General features: G+C 38.6%; 1 protein-coding gene across 12 annotated transcripts in view; it reads right to left on the reverse strand.

The window, feature by feature from the left end:
- The window catches only part of NEK11 (NIMA related kinase 11), a 244,767-nt gene that overhangs the window by 158,408 nt on the left and 68,237 nt on the right, over window positions 1-18,122 (reverse strand). For all 12 annotated transcript variants that reach the window (XM_057315970.1, XM_057315969.1, XM_026497009.4 and 9 more), the window contains 2 exons: window positions 3,577-3,641; window positions 2,495-2,621 (listed from right to left, as the gene is read on the reverse strand). In XM_057315970.1, coding sequence (XP_057171953.1) covers window positions 2,495-2,621; window positions 3,577-3,641 — 192 coding nt within the window. The remainder of the gene's footprint in view (window positions 1-2,494; window positions 2,622-3,576; window positions 3,642-18,122) is intronic.

Consider the following 18,122-nt stretch of genomic DNA (forward strand, 5'->3'; position numbering starts at 1 on the left):
GAAACAGTAAACAGATGCTACACACTGAGATTAAAACAAACAAACAAACTCTCAACCCCATTCAATCTAATTTTTCTAAGGGTGTCTCCCAAAGATTACTCATCACACTTATGTATCTGCCACTATAATTAATAGTTCTCTTTATTCTTTCCACTTTAAGTTCAGCAATAGAAATTTCATTACCAGATAAGCTCGTTTTGATTCAGATACAACCAAGGTAATTACTAAATTCATAATAAGGTGGTTCTTTGGGGTCAGGATGATGATAAATCCTTAGCTTGTACTTGCTGAACAGTTAATAATCTCTGCAAGGAAAGCTGACCTAAAGCTCACACAAAATATATTAAAATTCTCCTGTATTTTTATATTTGGGAGGTTTTAGATTTTTTAAGTTTTGCCTGAGTCAGGTATTACTTTTGTAAACCTAAAACATTATAGCAATATTATTTCTATTAGTCTATATCCCTGTAATTCTGATATTCCTGATAATTCCTATATTCTTTATGATAGTCCTATAATTCCCATATTAGGAATAATTCTATAATTCTTTATGCAGTACTAGGAGTAGTTTTTTAAAAAATAACTACAACAGACACAATTGAGACAAAAAGTCTATATGCTTTACTCCTCTGTCTGTGGGTACTGTTGCCCAAGTTTCTGGGGAGACACATCTGATTTGGCAAACAGATGTAGATACCTGCCCCAAAGAGCCAGCTTTCTTGCTACATGTAATGCCAAAGGCTTAACGATGGGCTTCATAAATTAATTTAGTCTTAATTCAAATGACATGATGTAAACATCTTTCTGGCATAGCATGTAATTTTAATCATGAAGAGATTATATATTTGAATCTATTTTTATTTTTTTTGAAGATTTTATTTATTTATTTGGGAGAGAGAGAGAGAGCATAAGGGGGTTGGGGAAGGGGCAGAGGGAGAGGGAAAAGCAGACTCCCCACTGAGCAGGGAGCCCCATACGGAGCTGGATCCCAGGACCCTGGGATCATGACCTGAGCTGAAGGCAGATGCTTAACCAACTGAGCCATGCAGGCGCCCCTGAATCTTTTTTAAATGCCCACAATAATAAAAAAGTTAAGTATAAAAAGAGATGTAAATAGGTAACTCAAATCCAATCCAAAGCCCAAGACTGATCTCAAACTGAAGAAAGCACTCTAAAAAGAGCAAGAAGACTCTTCCTCAGGGGAGGAATCCTATTACTTTTTTAATTTTATACCCTAAGGGCTATTACACAGTGACTGGCAAATAGTAGATGCTCAATAAAGCAAAATTTAAGGTAACTCATTTGAACATATCTTTGCAGTTTTTGTCTATTATTTTGGTTTGGGTTTGGGGGGAGGGTATTAGGGGAAGGTTATGATTAGAGAAAATATGATAGGTAAATTGGAAAAGACCATCAGGGTAGAAACAGGCTAACAATGAAATAAAACAAAACAAAACAAAACCCATTGAAGAACCTAGAAATGAATAATCACAAGAGTGAACTGAAGGGACAGAATGGATGGTTATCGGCCATAGCCAGAACTACTGTGACAGTGTTCTCTCCCACTTGGGAGGCACCAGAACAAGAACATGAGTAATGACCCTTATGAAAATCCAAAGGCACATCCCCTGTTGTGCTTACTTTGCCCTAACCACAGGAAAGGTAACTTTCTACTTTATCCTCTTTAGAAGAATGAAGTAGACATAATCTTTCACATTGCTCATCTTTGAAAGCTCAGAACACTTAAGTTGATTTGCATACAATAATTATTTACTTAATTAACAGGCTCTCAGCTAGATTGTCCTTTCAACTCTTAACAAGCCGAAAATTATATGATTCCTCTTCAAAGGAAAAGAGATTTTCCCTAAATAGGATCTATTGCTAACAATAGAATATAATTTTCCACATGGCTTCTGCATTGAGATTTAAACTGGTTCCATGACAAAGAATAAGAAATTCCTTTGGTACAAGAGCTCAGATAAATGGAGAAATCTCAGATGCATCTATCATTGAAAACCCCCCAATTTTTTTATTTAAATTTATTCTTAAAAGCCAATAACTTCAGTAAAAATTCTTAAAAGCATCAAGAAGAAAAATAAATAAATAAAGCCATACATTCCCCACAGAGGTAGAAGTTGATCTTAAATAAAATAAAGCACAGTGTTTAGGATTACAAATACTTTAATAGGCTAGCAGAAACATATCAACATTTAATGTTTATGATGTATTAAGAACTTTTCCTTGTGGTTCAAGAAGAAAAAAATCCAAACCAACCAAACTAATCTATTAATAAAGAGAACTTTTGAAATCAATATAATGGAAATAATCAAGTTTCAAATCCAAAAACCCTCTTTACTTTGATCAAAGAATGACTCATACTTCAAAAGGATAAAGTGAGTGGATGCAGCAAGTAAATGAGCCTAAAAACGAAACGCATTGTTCTCTCAGTGCGGCAGATGTATACATCATCTGGACTAGCCCACTGCCCACTCACCAGATGTCCGACTTTGTGTTGTAGCCTTGGTGTGTCAAAGCCTCCGGACTCATGTAATGGGGAGTTCCAGTTAAAGTGGTGGCTACATCACAGGATCCCATTAGGAGACGAGAAACTCCAAAATCCCCTTGAAATAACAATTTTTATGAATACTTTAAAACCATGAAAATCAGCCTGGAAATTAACAACTGTCTAATTTGACAATTTTAATATGCAATGACTCATACCATTCAAAGGGAAGGAAAAGAAAAATGGTATCTTTTAAATTTAAAAGGCTGGTGAATAGCTTTAAAAACACAGGCCTTATAGGAGAAGGAAGACTGAGCCAGGAAACTGAATTATGTAAGCTAAAGCTTTTTATTTCTGGAATTATGGAGAACCAGCAACTTGAAACAAAAAGCTATTTCAGGTCTGCCTAACAACAAACAAAATGATTCTGGAGGGCCGAATATAATGATTTGTGATTTTATCCAAGGAGGGAGAGTTTGTTCTTCGTTACAATAAAGAAAAGATTTCAAATAAAAGACCTGAGACATGTTTAAAAACATGACTATAAAATCCATTAACTTCTCTTTACTATTCTAACTAGTCACATGCGTTTAGGCTTTCCCTCTCTAAGAACATCTTACATGAAGACCGAACAATCCAGTAACTGTTATGAGAGGACGTACAGTTCTGAAGAAGAACTAAAAATTAACAAATCCATGATACCAATATTTTAATTATCTGTGATAACTGCTAATTGCTTGCCATAAAATAAGCAGGAAACCTGTACTAATTAACCGAGTTAGTAAAACAACTCTAACTACTTGCAAATGCCTGGCATGGAGAAGGAACTCAAAAATTATTAATCTATCAAGTACATAGCAAATGTCTTACACTTCAATTTATATCAGATACTCAGAAACAAAATAATTGGGTTTTGTTGGCTCCAACCAAGTAAAAACAAAAGTTTGAGAAGTTAAAATAAACCAGTGATTACTCTAACACTTCTAGCTACTATATATTTGAATGTGATATACAGCTAACATCTAGAATATATTCTCCCATCTTTCTGGAATGTATATTTTTAAAAATCTTACCAATTTTAAGCAGATTGTTTTTCAGAAATATATTCTTTGATTTCAAGTCTCGATGAAGTATCATCCTACAAAAAGGCAAAAAAGGACATAAAATTTCATGCAAAATATAAAATTTTTGATTTCTAATATGGATAATATATATGGGTGTATGTGAAGTGATAAATACACAGTCCCACAGATATATCTTTCAGTGTTTAAAAGCTACAAATCCACAGCATTTTCTAGTTCCCCTGAGGAAATAGGAGTTTTAAAAACAAAGTTTTATGGGGTGCCTGGGGCCTTCGGCTCCGGGTGTGATCCCGGTGTTCTGGGATCGAGCCCCACATCGGCTCCTCCACTGGGAACCTGCTTCTTCCTCTCCCACTCCCCCTGCTTGTGTTCCCTCTCTCACTGGCTGTCTCTCTCTCTGTCAAATAAATAAATAAAATCTTAAATAAATAAATAAAAACAAAGTTTTAAAATAAGCAGAACATGTAGTTGGGAAAAGAATGACGTGGTTTACATTATTTCAATAGGTCAAATTTTATTGTGTTTCTGTAGCATGATCTACATAGCACTGTATCTATTAACCATACGCTCAGTTGATAGACCAGTTATCATAAAGCTTTGTCATCTATTATACATAATCTATTACATATTATATGTTATACATAAATATGTATTATATGTTAAGTATATTTATATAATATATATTTTATAGAACATATATGTAGCTATATGTTATATATATATATATATATATATATATATATATATATATAACCTATTATATATATTAAATCCAAATGTTCAGGTTTTATGTATTTGTAGAAATAATAATGTTCAAGATGATATTTTATAATAGATAACATGTATAAGCCAACAATATAAATTATGTCAGTTAAGACTTTTGTTTCTGGAATTATAGAGAACTAGACAACTTGAAAACATTTACTTAAAAAACACCAAAAAATGTGGAATAAAGTCTATAAATATCTTCACCTATGCACAGCTGAGCTTGCAAGAAAATGAAGCTAATCCCTGATGGTTTATACAAACAGAAAACTGAAAATCAGCGTGGGCAGTAGGTACTGATTTCTCAGCTGCCCTAGGGGGTTGTGTTGAGCTCAGTAACCAATGGGCTGTCTTTAGTGACCTCACACAAACAAGAGCCAAGACCTCGAGCCCATGTAATGTGAAGAATTGGAATATATAGACACAAATACGTCAGAATCCCGTAAGTGGTTTGTACCTTAACTGAAAGAATGACCTAAGAAACATCCACTTACAAGTGAACAAAATGACAAGAAAGTTGATCTGTATAGGTCTGAACTTCTGAGCGGAGAAAAAAATATCTATCTCTCTTCTTACCTCGTAACTGTATCTCTCTGCTCACTCACATTTGGGATTCAAATAGGCAATAGCTGCATGGCTTCAGAAATCCCAAGCCAAGAAATTAACAGAAAAATTGGTTCTCAGCTGCTTATACCCTCTTGGGGCATCTGGCAGAAGCAAATGCAAACTAAGAGTCAGCAGATAACATACAGTGAAATCACACCCCTGAGATTTTCAGATAATCTAAAAGGATTCAAGCTATAAAATAAGTATATTTTAAGAGATTAAAATCATAAAGAAAGGAATAGAAAACATAAGATAGAAAATGGATACTATCCAAAAAAAGAAGATGCTGATTTGAAAACCAACCAAATAGAATTTCTAGGGGAGAAATGTGATTGAAATTAAAAACACAAGAATAAAACCTGAGCTTCCAACCATGATGGAGTAAGCTTATTTCACACTAAATCTCCCACCTTCCACAGCTGTATAGAGAACACTGAAACATCTGAACAATGTAAAATCTGAGTAAAATTAAAAAAACAACAGCAGCAGTTCTTTGAAGATATCAGAGATCACCTAAGGCAAGCGAAGGCAGTCGTCACTTGAGGAGCCAGACCCTGGAAAGAAAGGAAATGCTCTAGCTGAGCCAAACATTCTGCGTGGTGTGTTCCTCTCAGGGCAGCTGACATCAGCAGAATGCCCTGGGCTAGAGCTTGCAGCACTTTTCCTGGGCTCAGGAGGCAAAAATTACAGTTCAGGGCTACAAAGGCAGCCAGGAATTGAGGGGAAATTTTTCCAGTAAAGAGAACAAAAGTGAGTCCGATATTCTGCGTGGCTTTTTACCCTTGAGGCACGTAACTGAATCCTAAGCTGTTCAGGGGAAGACATTAAGGAGAAGGTGGCTGCTAAGAGGTTAAAAACTAAGCAGTTTTCAGGAGATTCACAAAGATGAGGAAGGGTCCTGGAAACCCTCAAGGCCTACTTCTTAGATAGAAAGGCAAACTGGACCTAGACCAGCCTTCACAAAGTTTGAAACCAGCCTTAAACCAAACTCAGTCCCCCATTAGCTCAAGGTGATCTGCCCTTACTATAACTACCCCCCAGAAAAAAATCAGATCCTCTCCAGAAGAAGATAGTATCACCCAACATCTCTCCACTACTTCATATACATTGTCCACCATTCACTCAAAAACCAGAAAAAGAAAGCAGGTAAAGGAGAAAAAGGTACGTCACAAAATACAAGGGTAGAAACATTCCATATATTGTTAATCACAATGGACTAAAGTCATGAATTAAAACACAGAGAAAAGGGACTAAGCTATTTTAAAAGAACTGTTATAAGAAACACACTTAAAAAAAAAAAGTAAGGACATAGGTTAAAAGCACAAGGATTGAAGAGATATTCCAGGCAAAAGAAACTAGTAAAAAGCAGTATTAGGTAAATTAAGGATAAAGAGTATCACTACAGGGGCACCTGAGTGGCGCAGTTGGTTAAGCGACAGACTCTTGATTTTGGCTCAGGTAATGATCTCAGGGTTGTTGAGATCATGCCAGGCTGGGGCTCTGCACTGGGCATGGAACCTGCTTAAGATTCTTTCTCTCCCTCTCCTTCTTCCCACCCCCCCCCAACCCTGCGTAGGCAGGGGCACCTTCTCTCTCTCTCTCTCCTTCTCAAAAAAAAAAAAAAAAGTGTATCACTACATAATGAAAAAATCAAGTAATTTATTGCAAAAATTTTTATTTATTTATTATTTTAGAGAGAGAGAGAGAGCGGGGGGAGAGGCGTGAGAATCTTAAGCAGGCTCCACTCCAAGTACAGAGCCTGCCTCGGGGCTCAATCTCGTGACCCTGAGATCCTGACCAGAGCAAAATCAAGAGTTGGATGCTTAACCAACTGAGCGATCCAGGCGCCCCTATTGGGAAAATTTTTAAATTCTGTACTTGTGTGCAACTTCTGACACAAGCTTAGATACATTATGAAAAATTAATATTAATAAAAATTTAAGGAGAAATTGAAAAATCCACAATCATAGTGGGAAGTTTAACATATTTCCCTTGGGGGCGCCTGGGTGGCACAGCGGTTAAGCGTCTGCCTTCAGCTCAGGGCGTGATCCCCGCGTTATGGGATCGAGCCCCACATCAGGCTCCTCCGCTATGAGCCTGCTTCTTCCTCTCCCACTCCCCCTGCTTGTGTTCCCTCTCTCGCTGGCTGTCTCTATCTCTGTCAAATAAATAAATAAAATCTTAAAAAAAAAACATATTTCCCTTGGTAATTAATGTAGGCAAAAAATTAGTAAGGATATAGATTTTAGTAAAACAATTATAGATTTGAAAAACACAATTAGCTTGAGCTAATACACATAAATTGAATATTTCATCAAACTTAAAAATGCATGTTCTTTCAGGCACACATAGAATATTTTCAAAAACTGACAATGAACTAATCAATAAAGCAAGCATCAATCAGCACCATACAGTTCACACATAGCACACATATGGTTCAATGAAGTTACATTAGAACCCCATCAGGTGCTTATGATGTCTGCTAACTTAATGCTATTAAAACAATAAAGCAGAGCAAGGAGCTAGAGACTAAGCAGGGAAGGAAGACTAGTTTATAGTTGAGATCAGGTGGTCAAGAAGGCCTTGGAGAAAGTGACATTGCAACAGAGATGTGAATGAAGCTATGGGATAAGCCAAGGTTGTGGTGGTTGTTACTGTTACTGCTCATACTTCTATTGTTATTGCTACCACCAATATATCAAAAGGAAAGTTGTGTGAGGCTATCAAGCAGAAAGGAATGATGAACTATAGGGAGTGGTTTAAACCCCATCATCCTTCCCCCTTCATTCTTCAACATCCCACTCCCTGCTCAAGACCCTCCGGGACCCCTACTGTTGGCTGAATCAAGGACAGCTTCACATTTGGAGTCTTCCATTTGTAGCCTCCTTTTACACCTATTTGTTCCTACAAAAAAAAAATCTAATGAAGGAATAAACATTTAGTTATATATTTGAAGTACCTTTTAAAAGGAAAAAAAACCTCAAGAATAACTACAAACCAAGAAAATATGGGCTAAGAAATGGTCATATCTCTGTTGAAGCCAACAAAGCACTTGTTTACCTTACATGCAGCACACGTGTTTCTTCCTTTATGTTACTGCTCATATTAAAACGCCTTCCTCTTTCATCTCTGCCTCTCAGAATCCTGTCTGTCCTTTAGGACTGTATTGGATACAAACTTCATGTACCTCCTTGGAGTCCCCTGACTACCCCCTTCCTTCCAAAGGCGCTGGTTCTGGAGGCCAATTAGTCACTTGCCTGAGGATGTCAGGCCCTCGTGCTCCTGCCACATCTGGACTAGGATGAAACACACACTATGGGACACGGAATCAAGCATTCCAACTGGCAATGTAAGGAACTAGATGACACATCCTAAAAGTGCAAGGGAGTTAGCTCCTTTGAAGTAGACCAGTAGGAGACAAGAGGAGAAAGAAGCTGGGCAATCATTTTCTCTTTTTCTCCCTAAGGCATGCTACCCGTGTTTATAAACCATACAAATAGCCCTGCCAGGCAGCCTGCTGGGGTCTTTCTCCAGCTTTTTGTGAATCGATGGCCAGTACAGTAACACACACTTGTCTGCTTCACGCACTCACCTCGTTTCAATTTGTCCTCACTCTCACCACCCTGGGTCTATACCACCCAAGGCAGATATCAGCATTTCAATCCTTGCCCCGGGCTGTTTCCTAGAGGCCCAACCTTAGAAAAGGATCCCCCCTGTATCACTTTCTTAACTACCATTCCTACTACTATCAGCAAGTTAGACATACTCTTCCACTTCTGTTCTTCTTTTCACACCACATTCTACAATTGACCAATCACTCTTACAAAATTCTAAGCTCTACAAGGTCTGCATCTTACCTGACTATATTATCCCCTGTAACACTATAATCGTTTAATTAAACTGGTAGTTTAAACTTGATTGAATCTTTGGATTTACAGGTGCCTGAACTTTTCAAACTATTTTTGATCGACATTTTTCCAAAATGGACTATATAATTCTCCAACTTCACAAAGAATATTTTTTAACAATTCATGATTATAGTATGCATCAATTACTATGGTGTATCTAGTCATCAGGCTTATACAGGAGACCCCAATTTGCAAGCAGTATTCATGAGACTTCGGCTGGGCATAGGCATGTGGCTTTACAAAATTAAAATCTGCTCTTGAATCCCTAACTTAAAAACCTTCCATGGGTCTGCACTGCTTCCAGAATAGAATATAAAATACTATATGTGGCCTATGAGAGACTAGAAGATCTGGCCCTACCAATGCCTCCACAAGCCTTGGCAAAAACTCAGGCCAGGTCTGTATCATCTTTTCCTCTTCTACACTGTTCTTTACTCTTGGTAGAGGCTCGATAAATGTACATTAATTTTAGAAACACTATCCTTGGAACAAAAATGAGTACCATCTTGTGGGGCTCATTTATTAATCCTAAAAAACAATTAAGGAGTGCCAACTACCTGCAATGTGCTATACAACATAATGTGAAAAATGATAAAGATTCATAAGACAAGGCCATATATCCCATCATGCTTACAATCAGGTTGGAGAGATAAAGGAAAAGTACGCAAATAACTATAAAAGATGGCAGAGGGGAACCCAGTTCTCATCACTTTATTAAAAATTATTTATAATTATAAAGTTACCAATATAGATATTTACATTCAGAAGGAAACTTCTCTCCCAACAAATGATTGCTCTTAAGTACATGCCCACAAAACTGTACTGTTATCAGTTAACACTAGAAATATCAGTTATAAAAATAATTGATTTTTTACCATTACAATTAGTGATAATGCAGGCGTAGCAATGTGGTCAGACCTCAGTCATCCACAACAAAGCTATAAATCATGGCTGAGGAATAGGGCCAAAGAAGAGCCACTCAGAAAGCCCATCTACTTTACTTTATGGAGACAAATAGCCACACACTCAAACAAGGAATGCAATTAGAATTGTATGTAAGGGCAGGAGTTTCCTCTAATTCAAATAATCTTTATTCTCCTAAAGTCTTCGGAGAATTACAGAGGAATAAGCAATGCTTTCAAGAATGGAGAGGAAGGGGAAGAATAAAGGTGGACAACACAGGTCTGGGCCACCTCTTCGCACGGCAAACAAACCCCAGTGCTATCACCTAAAGCACTATGCTACTATCCTTATGCGCACTCTGGAGATGAGAAAAACAAGGCTTCGAGAGGCTAATTTGCCCAATAATTTGCCTATGAGTACAAACAGGTCTGTTTGACTCTACAAAGTATCATAGTTCTGTTTTACTCATGGTAAATGCTCAGTAAATGTATATTGATTTTAAAAGCACTATCCCTGGCACAAAGATAAATACCATCTAGTGGGGCTCATTCATTAATTAAAAAAAAATAGAAGCTTTGCTTTTAATCAATATTCTCTCCTGCCTTCTTATATTCCCACAACATCTAGAGCTGGGCTCTGCATAAGTGTGATGTTGACTACTTAAAGATTAAAGGCAAAACAATTATAGTTAACAAATAGAGGGTTAAATAAAATTTGGCCTATTCTATGACCACTCTTGGGGTTCCCTTGGTATCACAGGAACTGCTGAGCACCTACACAATGACTATTACTCTGCTCTTCTCCCTTAATATCAGAACCCCATGAGCCCTGGGGAGGCTGGGCCCTCCTCAGTACTGGTAGGTAAGGGCAATGAGGAGGGAAGGGAGTGAATGTGGAGGATATTATTGGAAATAAATTGAGGTAATCTCTTTTCCCTTTGGGGTGACTGGTTTAGGTATATGGTGTGACCAAATTCTGGCCAATGTTAAAGTATAATTTTCAAAACGGTAAAATTATGAATATCATGAAAATATAAAACGAACACGTTAAGGATTTTGTTCCACTTATTAATCAATGAGGAAACTAGTAAGATGTTAAAACAGAGTCAAAGAGTCTTTGACGAGCTAAAGTATTTACAAGAGGATAGTTGGGTTAGGTACAAACCTGGTTAGTGGCCAACAGGGCCATAAACCAGATCCCCCGAGCTGTCTGTTCCAATGAACAATAAATATTTGCATCTCTTCTAGACAAAAATATTCAAGTTAGCCTCTGCCTCTACGGAGTTATAAAATAGCCCAGACAATAGGAAATTAAGTTCAGCATTGTGCTCAAAGAAGACTCAATAATCTCTCCTGCCTTTTCTAAGTTTTGGAAATATTTTCTTTTTTCTTTTTTATAATACTATTTTTTTATTATATTATGTTAGTAATCATACAGTACATCCCTGGTTTTTGATGTAAAGTTCCATGATTCATTAGTTGCGTATAACACCCAGTGCACCATGCAATACGTGCCCTCCTTACTACCTATCACCAGTCTATCCCATTCCCCCACCCCCTCCCCTCTGAGGCCCTCAGTTTCTCAGAGTCCATAGTCTCTCATGCTTCATTCCCCCTTCTGATTACCCCCCTTTCTTTATCCCTTTCTTCTCCTACCGATCTTCCTACTTCTTATGTTCCATAGATGAGAGAAATCATATGATAATTGTCTTTCTCTGTTTTACTTATTTCACTAAGCATTATCTCCTCCAGTCCCGTCCATGTTGCAGCAAATGTTGAGAAATCATTCTTTTTGATAGCTGAGTAATATTCCATTGTATATATGGACCACATCTTCTTAATCCAGTCATCTGTTGAAGGGCATCTCGGCTCCTTCCACGATTTAGCTATTGTGGACAATGCTGCTATGAACATTGGGATGCATATGGCCCTTCTCTTCACTACGTCTATATCTTTGGGGTAAATACCCTGTAGTGCAATTGCTGGGTCATAGGGTAGCTCAATTTTTAACTTTTTAAAGGACCTCCACACTGTTTTCCAAAGTGGCTGTACCAACTTGCATTCCCACCAACAATGTAGGAGGGATCCCCTTTCTCCACATCCTCTCCAACAATTGTTGTTTCTTGCCTTGTCAATTTTTGCCATTCTAACTGGCATAAGGTGGTATCTCAGTGTGGTTTTGATTTGAATTTCCCTGATGGCTAATGATTTTGAACATTTTTTCATGTGTCTGTTAGCCATTTGTATGTCTTCATTGGAAAAGTGTCTATTCATATCTTTTGCCCATTTTATGATTTATTTGTTTTTTGTGTATTGAGTTTTAGAAGTTCTTTTTGGATCTTGGATACCAGTCTTTTATCTGTAGTGTCATTTATAAATATCTTCTCCCATTCCATGGGCTGCCTCTTAGTTTTTTTTTTTTTTTTAAGGATTTTATTTATTTGACAGAGAGACAGCCAGCCAGATAGGGAACACAAGCGGGGGGAGTAGGAGAGGAAGAAGCAGGCTTCCAGTGGAGGAGCCTGATGTGGGGCTCAATCCCATAACGCCGGAATCACGCCCTGAGCCGAAGGCAGGCGCTTAACGAGTGCGCTACCCAGGCGCCCCTGCCTCTTAGTTTTTTTGACTGTTTCCTTGGCTGTGCAGAAGGTTTTTATCTTGATGTAGTCCCACAAGTTCATTTTTTCTTCTGTTTCTCTTGCCTTTGGAGATGTGTCATGAAAATGTTGCTGTGGCCGATGTCAAAGAGGTTGCTGCTTATGTTTTCCTCTAGGATTTTGATGGGTTCCTGTCTCACATCGAGGTCTTTCATCCATTTGGAGTTTATCTTTGTGTATGGTGTGAGAGAGTGGTCAAGTTTCATTCTTTTGCATGTAGCTGTCCAATTTTCCCAGCACCATTTATTGAAGAGACTGTCTTTTTTCCACTGGATGTTTTTTCCCGCTTTGTCAAAGATTAGTTGCCCAAAGAGCTGAGGGTCCATTTCTGGGTTCTCTATTCTGTTCCATTGGTCTACGTGTCTGTTTTTGTGCCAGTACCATGCTGTCTTTGTCATCACAGCTTTGTAGTACAGCTTGAAATCCGGCAACGTGATGCCCCCAGCTTTGTTTTTCCTTTTCAACAATTCCTTGGCGATTCAGGGCCTTTTCTGGTTCCACACAGATTTAAGGGCTGTTTGTTCCAGTTCTTTGAAAAATGTCATCGGTATTTTGATCGGGATAGCACTGAAAGTGTAGATTGCTCTGGGTAGCATGGACGTTTTAACTATGTTAATTCTTCCGATCCATGAGCATGGAATATTTTTCCATCTTTTTGTGTCTTCTTCAATGTCTTTCAAGACTGATTTGTAGTTTCTAGAATATAGATCCTTTACGTCTCTGGTTAAGTTAATTCTGAGATAATGTATGATTTTTGGTGCTATTGTAAATGGAATGGATTCCCTAATTTCTCTTTCTTCAGTCTCATTGTTCATGTATAGAAATGCAACTGATTTCTGAGCATTGATTTTGTATCCCGCCACATTACTGAATTGCTCTATAAGTTCTAGTAGTTTGGGGGTGGATTCTTTTGGGTTTTCCATATAGAGTATCATGTCATCTGTGAAGAGAGACAGTTTGACTTCTTCTTTGCCGATTTGGATACCTTTTATCCCTTTTTGTTGTCTGATTGCTGTTGCAAGGACTTCTAGTACGATGTTGAATAGTAATGGCGAGAGTGGGCATCCTTGTCTAATAATGAAACTTAAGTCTGCTGGAAGCTTGTAGGAAATATTTCCCCGCTCTTGTAAAAGATGAAAAAAGAGGGTGACATATGGCCCTTCTCCCTTGTTTGGATTTTGGTTACTGTTGTATGGAGGTGGCTGATATGTGGCAGTGCTTCAACCATTGGGGCAACTACAAAAGAACAATCCCAACTACAAAAGCTAACCATGCTGAGAATGGAAGTAAAGAGATAGAAGGAACTGGAAGTACTGCTGAGCCACCATCCTCCTTGGACACTTCTTATTGGGTGAGTTGTTTTTGTTGGGTGAATTGTTAAAGAGAAACAATTTTCTTTATGATTTAAGCTGCTTCTGTTACTTGCACTTAAAAGCATCTTAAGTTGATTCATGTGGTCCCTGCAGTTCTTGATATGAGATCTGAGGAGAGGGTACTGGTTCTCTTCCAGCTACGAGTACCAGGGGGTCTGAGGGTCTAAGGGTTTAGAATTTGGAATAGTGAGCTTGGGAGGTGACCAGGAGACTGGGTACTATAAACTTGTAATAAGTAATATGTTCAAGAGAAACTTACCCAGTGACACCTAGCCAAGGAGAAGATGAATTTCAGATAACAATGCATTGATAGTCCTCACATATATAAATATATAAGTATGTAAATCAGCACTAAGTATTTTAAGAAAAAGACAAACAATATGTTAGAAAACAGTTATGAGGGGCGCCTGGGTGGCACAGCGGTTAAGCGTCTGCCTTCGGCTCAGGGCGTGATCCCGGCGTTATGGGATCGAGCCCCACATCAGGCTCCTCCGCTATGAGCCTGCTTCTTTCTCTCCCACTCCCCCTGCTTGTGTTCCCTCTCTCGCTGGCTGTCTCTATCTCTGTTGAATAAATAAATAAAATCTTTAAAAAAAAAAAAAAGAAAACAGTTATGAGAAGTAATTGGCTGGCACCATTGCAATGTATTAATACATTTATATAATAGACCAGGTATCACATTATTTGGTAAATTTGGGTTAAGTATAATTTACTGGCTTTCTGCTGATGGTAAGCAAAAATAGTTCCAGCAAGAAAGTCTTGTCATATATTTAGTTACTATCTTTTCCTTTGAAGTATACAAAAATCAAATCCAAGAAATAACAAGGTGACTAGTAATATAGGTAACTTATATAAGCCCCTTCTTCTGAAGAGCTCAGAGTAGCCCTTCATCTATTACTTCATATGTCCCATACCATGTCTCTAGGAGTGGTAGGTCCTTCTCATTTCTAAGTTTCTTGATGCCCAAGAGAGAGAAGTGACTGGCTAAGATTAGATGACAGTCGGGCCCAAATACATAACAGAGCTCCTGCCTTCATCTCCTCCGTCAGGCCATTTTCTACATCCTTCAGTCTCCAGGACCACAGGGAGTGAAGAAAAATCTGTAAAGGTAGATGGAGCAGGTGTTTCTCAGGCTCTCAACCCAAAGTAGGGCTGTGGAAAAGATATGCACAGTTTAACCTTCATCTCCCCTTAAGCACTTATCTTCATAATTTCTGAAACCTCAGCTCCCTCTCCATACATCTGTCCATCATCTGGCAGGGTCTCAGGGGGGATTGCAAACTCTTCTTGCCGAAGGTACTGGCACAAACAGTAACTCCTTGGTGAATCATGGCCTAGGCGGCCCCTGTTGCTGGTCTCTGTCTTGTGGCATCCATCCTAGACTATGAGGCACCTGCCTGGTTCCTCACTGGTGCTGTAGGCCCTCAAGACCATGACAACCCCTCTGTGTTGTAAGTGAGGGGTAGAGTCAGGCCCCCTTCAAACATAGCTATTGCCAACACAGCAGGAGCTGCTTACACCTGGCACTGGGGGCGGGGGAGTCTCCTTGAAATAAAGTGACCTCAGGACATCCTTAAAAAGTGGGAACTGAGAGAAAGTAGGAAATCACCAGTAACACCACAAAGACCACAGCTTCTTTCCATCTTTGAACCTGGGGTGGTAGCACACCACCATCCCCCATCATATTTACCAACTTGGATTTCTAGTAGGTCCTTCTCTTGAGAGCCATTACATTAAAAATGAATTCTAATGCCACCTCTCAGGGAATATTGAGCCATTCTAGCACAATATCTCACCAAACTGGCAGGGAAACTGTGTGGGCTGCCAGGTAATGAGGTAGTCATCTTAGGCAAAGTGTCCCAGCCCCAGTCTCTCCTCCACTGTGAAAGCACCAAAATCAGCAAGGCCTCAAGATCACCAGCAAATGGGCTCTCTGCAGAGAGGCTGCTCTGACCTTCATTCTAAAAAAATCTAGGCTAATTGGACTCCTCCCTCTTCAACAGGAATGAGTTTGGGTTTTTTGTTTGTTGTTTTTTTTGTTTAATGCTTTCCAAATTGGGACTGGGGGGGAAAAAGATGAGCAAGACATTCTGCCCCCAAGGAATTCCCTTATGACCAATTCTGCTGTGGTGTCCAGAGAAGATGATGTTTCAAACATTAGCCAATTAATTGGACCAAAGAGAAGAAAGGCTACAGGATTGCACATTCAGAGACTGGATGGTTCTAGCTTTGTCCAAGGTTCCAAAGTCCCTCAAATACTGGACCAGCCTATGGAGCTTGAGGGAGTTGGTAAGGAGTCTCAGAACACAAACACCTTTAAAAAACTTACATCCCTCTGTGCCAGAGGTTCCGGCCCACAGGGAGGAATGAGTTTTAGTGCTACATTCTCAAGATAGCTTATAGTGAACTGTGAGTATATTTAGCTTTTGGCATCATTATAAGTGTTTATGCCACATGCTATAGATTTAGCATATTATAAATATATAAATAAACCACATCAAAATAAGTATAGGACAGCTCTAAAGGAGTAAACAGAATCTTTATTTCTTCTGTAACTTCATTTTTCTTAGCTTCTCCAGGGTCTTCTTGATCTCCTGTGCTGGTGTACTATATTAGTTCGGGTTCTCCAGAGAAAAAGAACCAATAGGCTATAATATAGATATAGATTTAGATATAGATAGATATGGAGGTTTATGATGAGGAATTGGCTCATACAATCATGGAGGCCAAGAAATTCCACAATCTGCATGCAGGAGACCCAGGGAAGCTGGTAGCATAACTCAGTCTGAATCTACAGACCTAAGAACCAGGGGAATCGACCTTCTAAGTCTTAGTCTAAGGACAAGCGAAGATGAGATAAATCCCAGCTCAAGGCAGCAAAAAGGGGGCAAATTCCTCCTTTCTCTGCCTTTTGTTCTATTCAGGCCCCCAAGGGATTGGGCGGTGGCCAACCACATTGGAGAGGGCAATCTAAGTTACTGAGTTCATGGATTCAAATACTAATCTCAACAGAAACATCCCCACAGACACACCCAGAAGCAATGCTTAATTTGGACACCCCGTGGCCCACTCAAGCTGACACATAAAATTAACCATCACCTGCACTAAAATAATTTGCAAGGCATTAGCAACAGAGGAGCAAAACCTAACTTCTTCACATGTGTTGTTTCCAAGGTAATCTTCGTAACTCATGCAAGCTATGTAATTTTCAAGATACATTTTAATATATGAGGAAAAGGCTGGAATAATGCTTTGTAGATCTATTTTTATTGGCTATGGTTTGAAAGATGTGATTTGAAAGCTGAATGAAGCATTGTGGTAGGCTGTATACTTGTTCCCAAATAGTCACATCTCTTGTGACTTGCAGGAAGTGTTCCCTTCAGGAAGAATAGGCTCCCCAACTCTTTTGACATTGGGCTTTGTCATGTGACTTGCTCTGGTCAATAGCATGTGAGCAGATGGGGAAATTGTCATGTCTGAGCAGGACCTTTAAGAGCCATTGAGTGTATCTGCTAGCTCTCTTGCCTTTCCCTCTGCCATGAGAACAGCACGTCCCACCTGGGAGCTGCTCCTTCAGTTTTGGTACTGGAATGGGAGGAAAGGTAGAGCTGACTTGCAGCTGCTCTGCAGCTGCCAACATGCAACATGAGCAAGAAATTGCTGTTGTAAGCCACTGAGATTGGGGTTTTTTGTTCGTACAACATGACTTCATTCAGCAGGAAGAGTTTTAGTGTCCTATTCTCAAGGTAGCTTTTAATAAACGGAATATTCTTAGGTTTATAAATCATTATTTCTAACTGTCTATGTTATAAGCTAATAGAATCATTCTTTTGGATTTAAATTGCTTTAAGAACAGATAATTAAGATGGTTTCTTTATTTTTTTAATTAATTATTTAAAAATTTTTAATTCCAGTATAGTTAACATACAGTATTATATTCATTTCAGGTATACAATATAGTGAGTCAACAATTCCATATATTACTGAGTGCTCATCAAAATAAGTGTACTTTTAATTCCCATCACGTATTTCACCCATGCCCTACCCACCCACTACCCCTCTGGTAACCATCAGTTTGCTCCCTATAGTTAAGAATCTGTTTCTTCATTTGTCTCTTTCTCTCTCTTTCTCTTTCTCCTTATTTATTTGCTCGTTTGTTTAGTTTCTTAAATTCCACATATGAGTGAAATCATATGGTATTTGTCTTTTTCTCACTGGCTTATTTCGTTAAGCATTATACTTTCTAGATCCATCCATGTGGTTGCAAATGGCAAGATTTCAATTCTTTTTATGGCTGAATAATATTCTATTGTGTACACACACACA

This window comes from Ursus arctos, unplaced genomic scaffold, assembly GCF_023065955.2.
Source record: "Ursus arctos isolate Adak ecotype North America unplaced genomic scaffold, UrsArc2.0 scaffold_20, whole genome shotgun sequence".
Lineage (NCBI taxonomy): Eukaryota > Metazoa > Chordata > Mammalia > Carnivora > Ursidae > Ursus > Ursus arctos.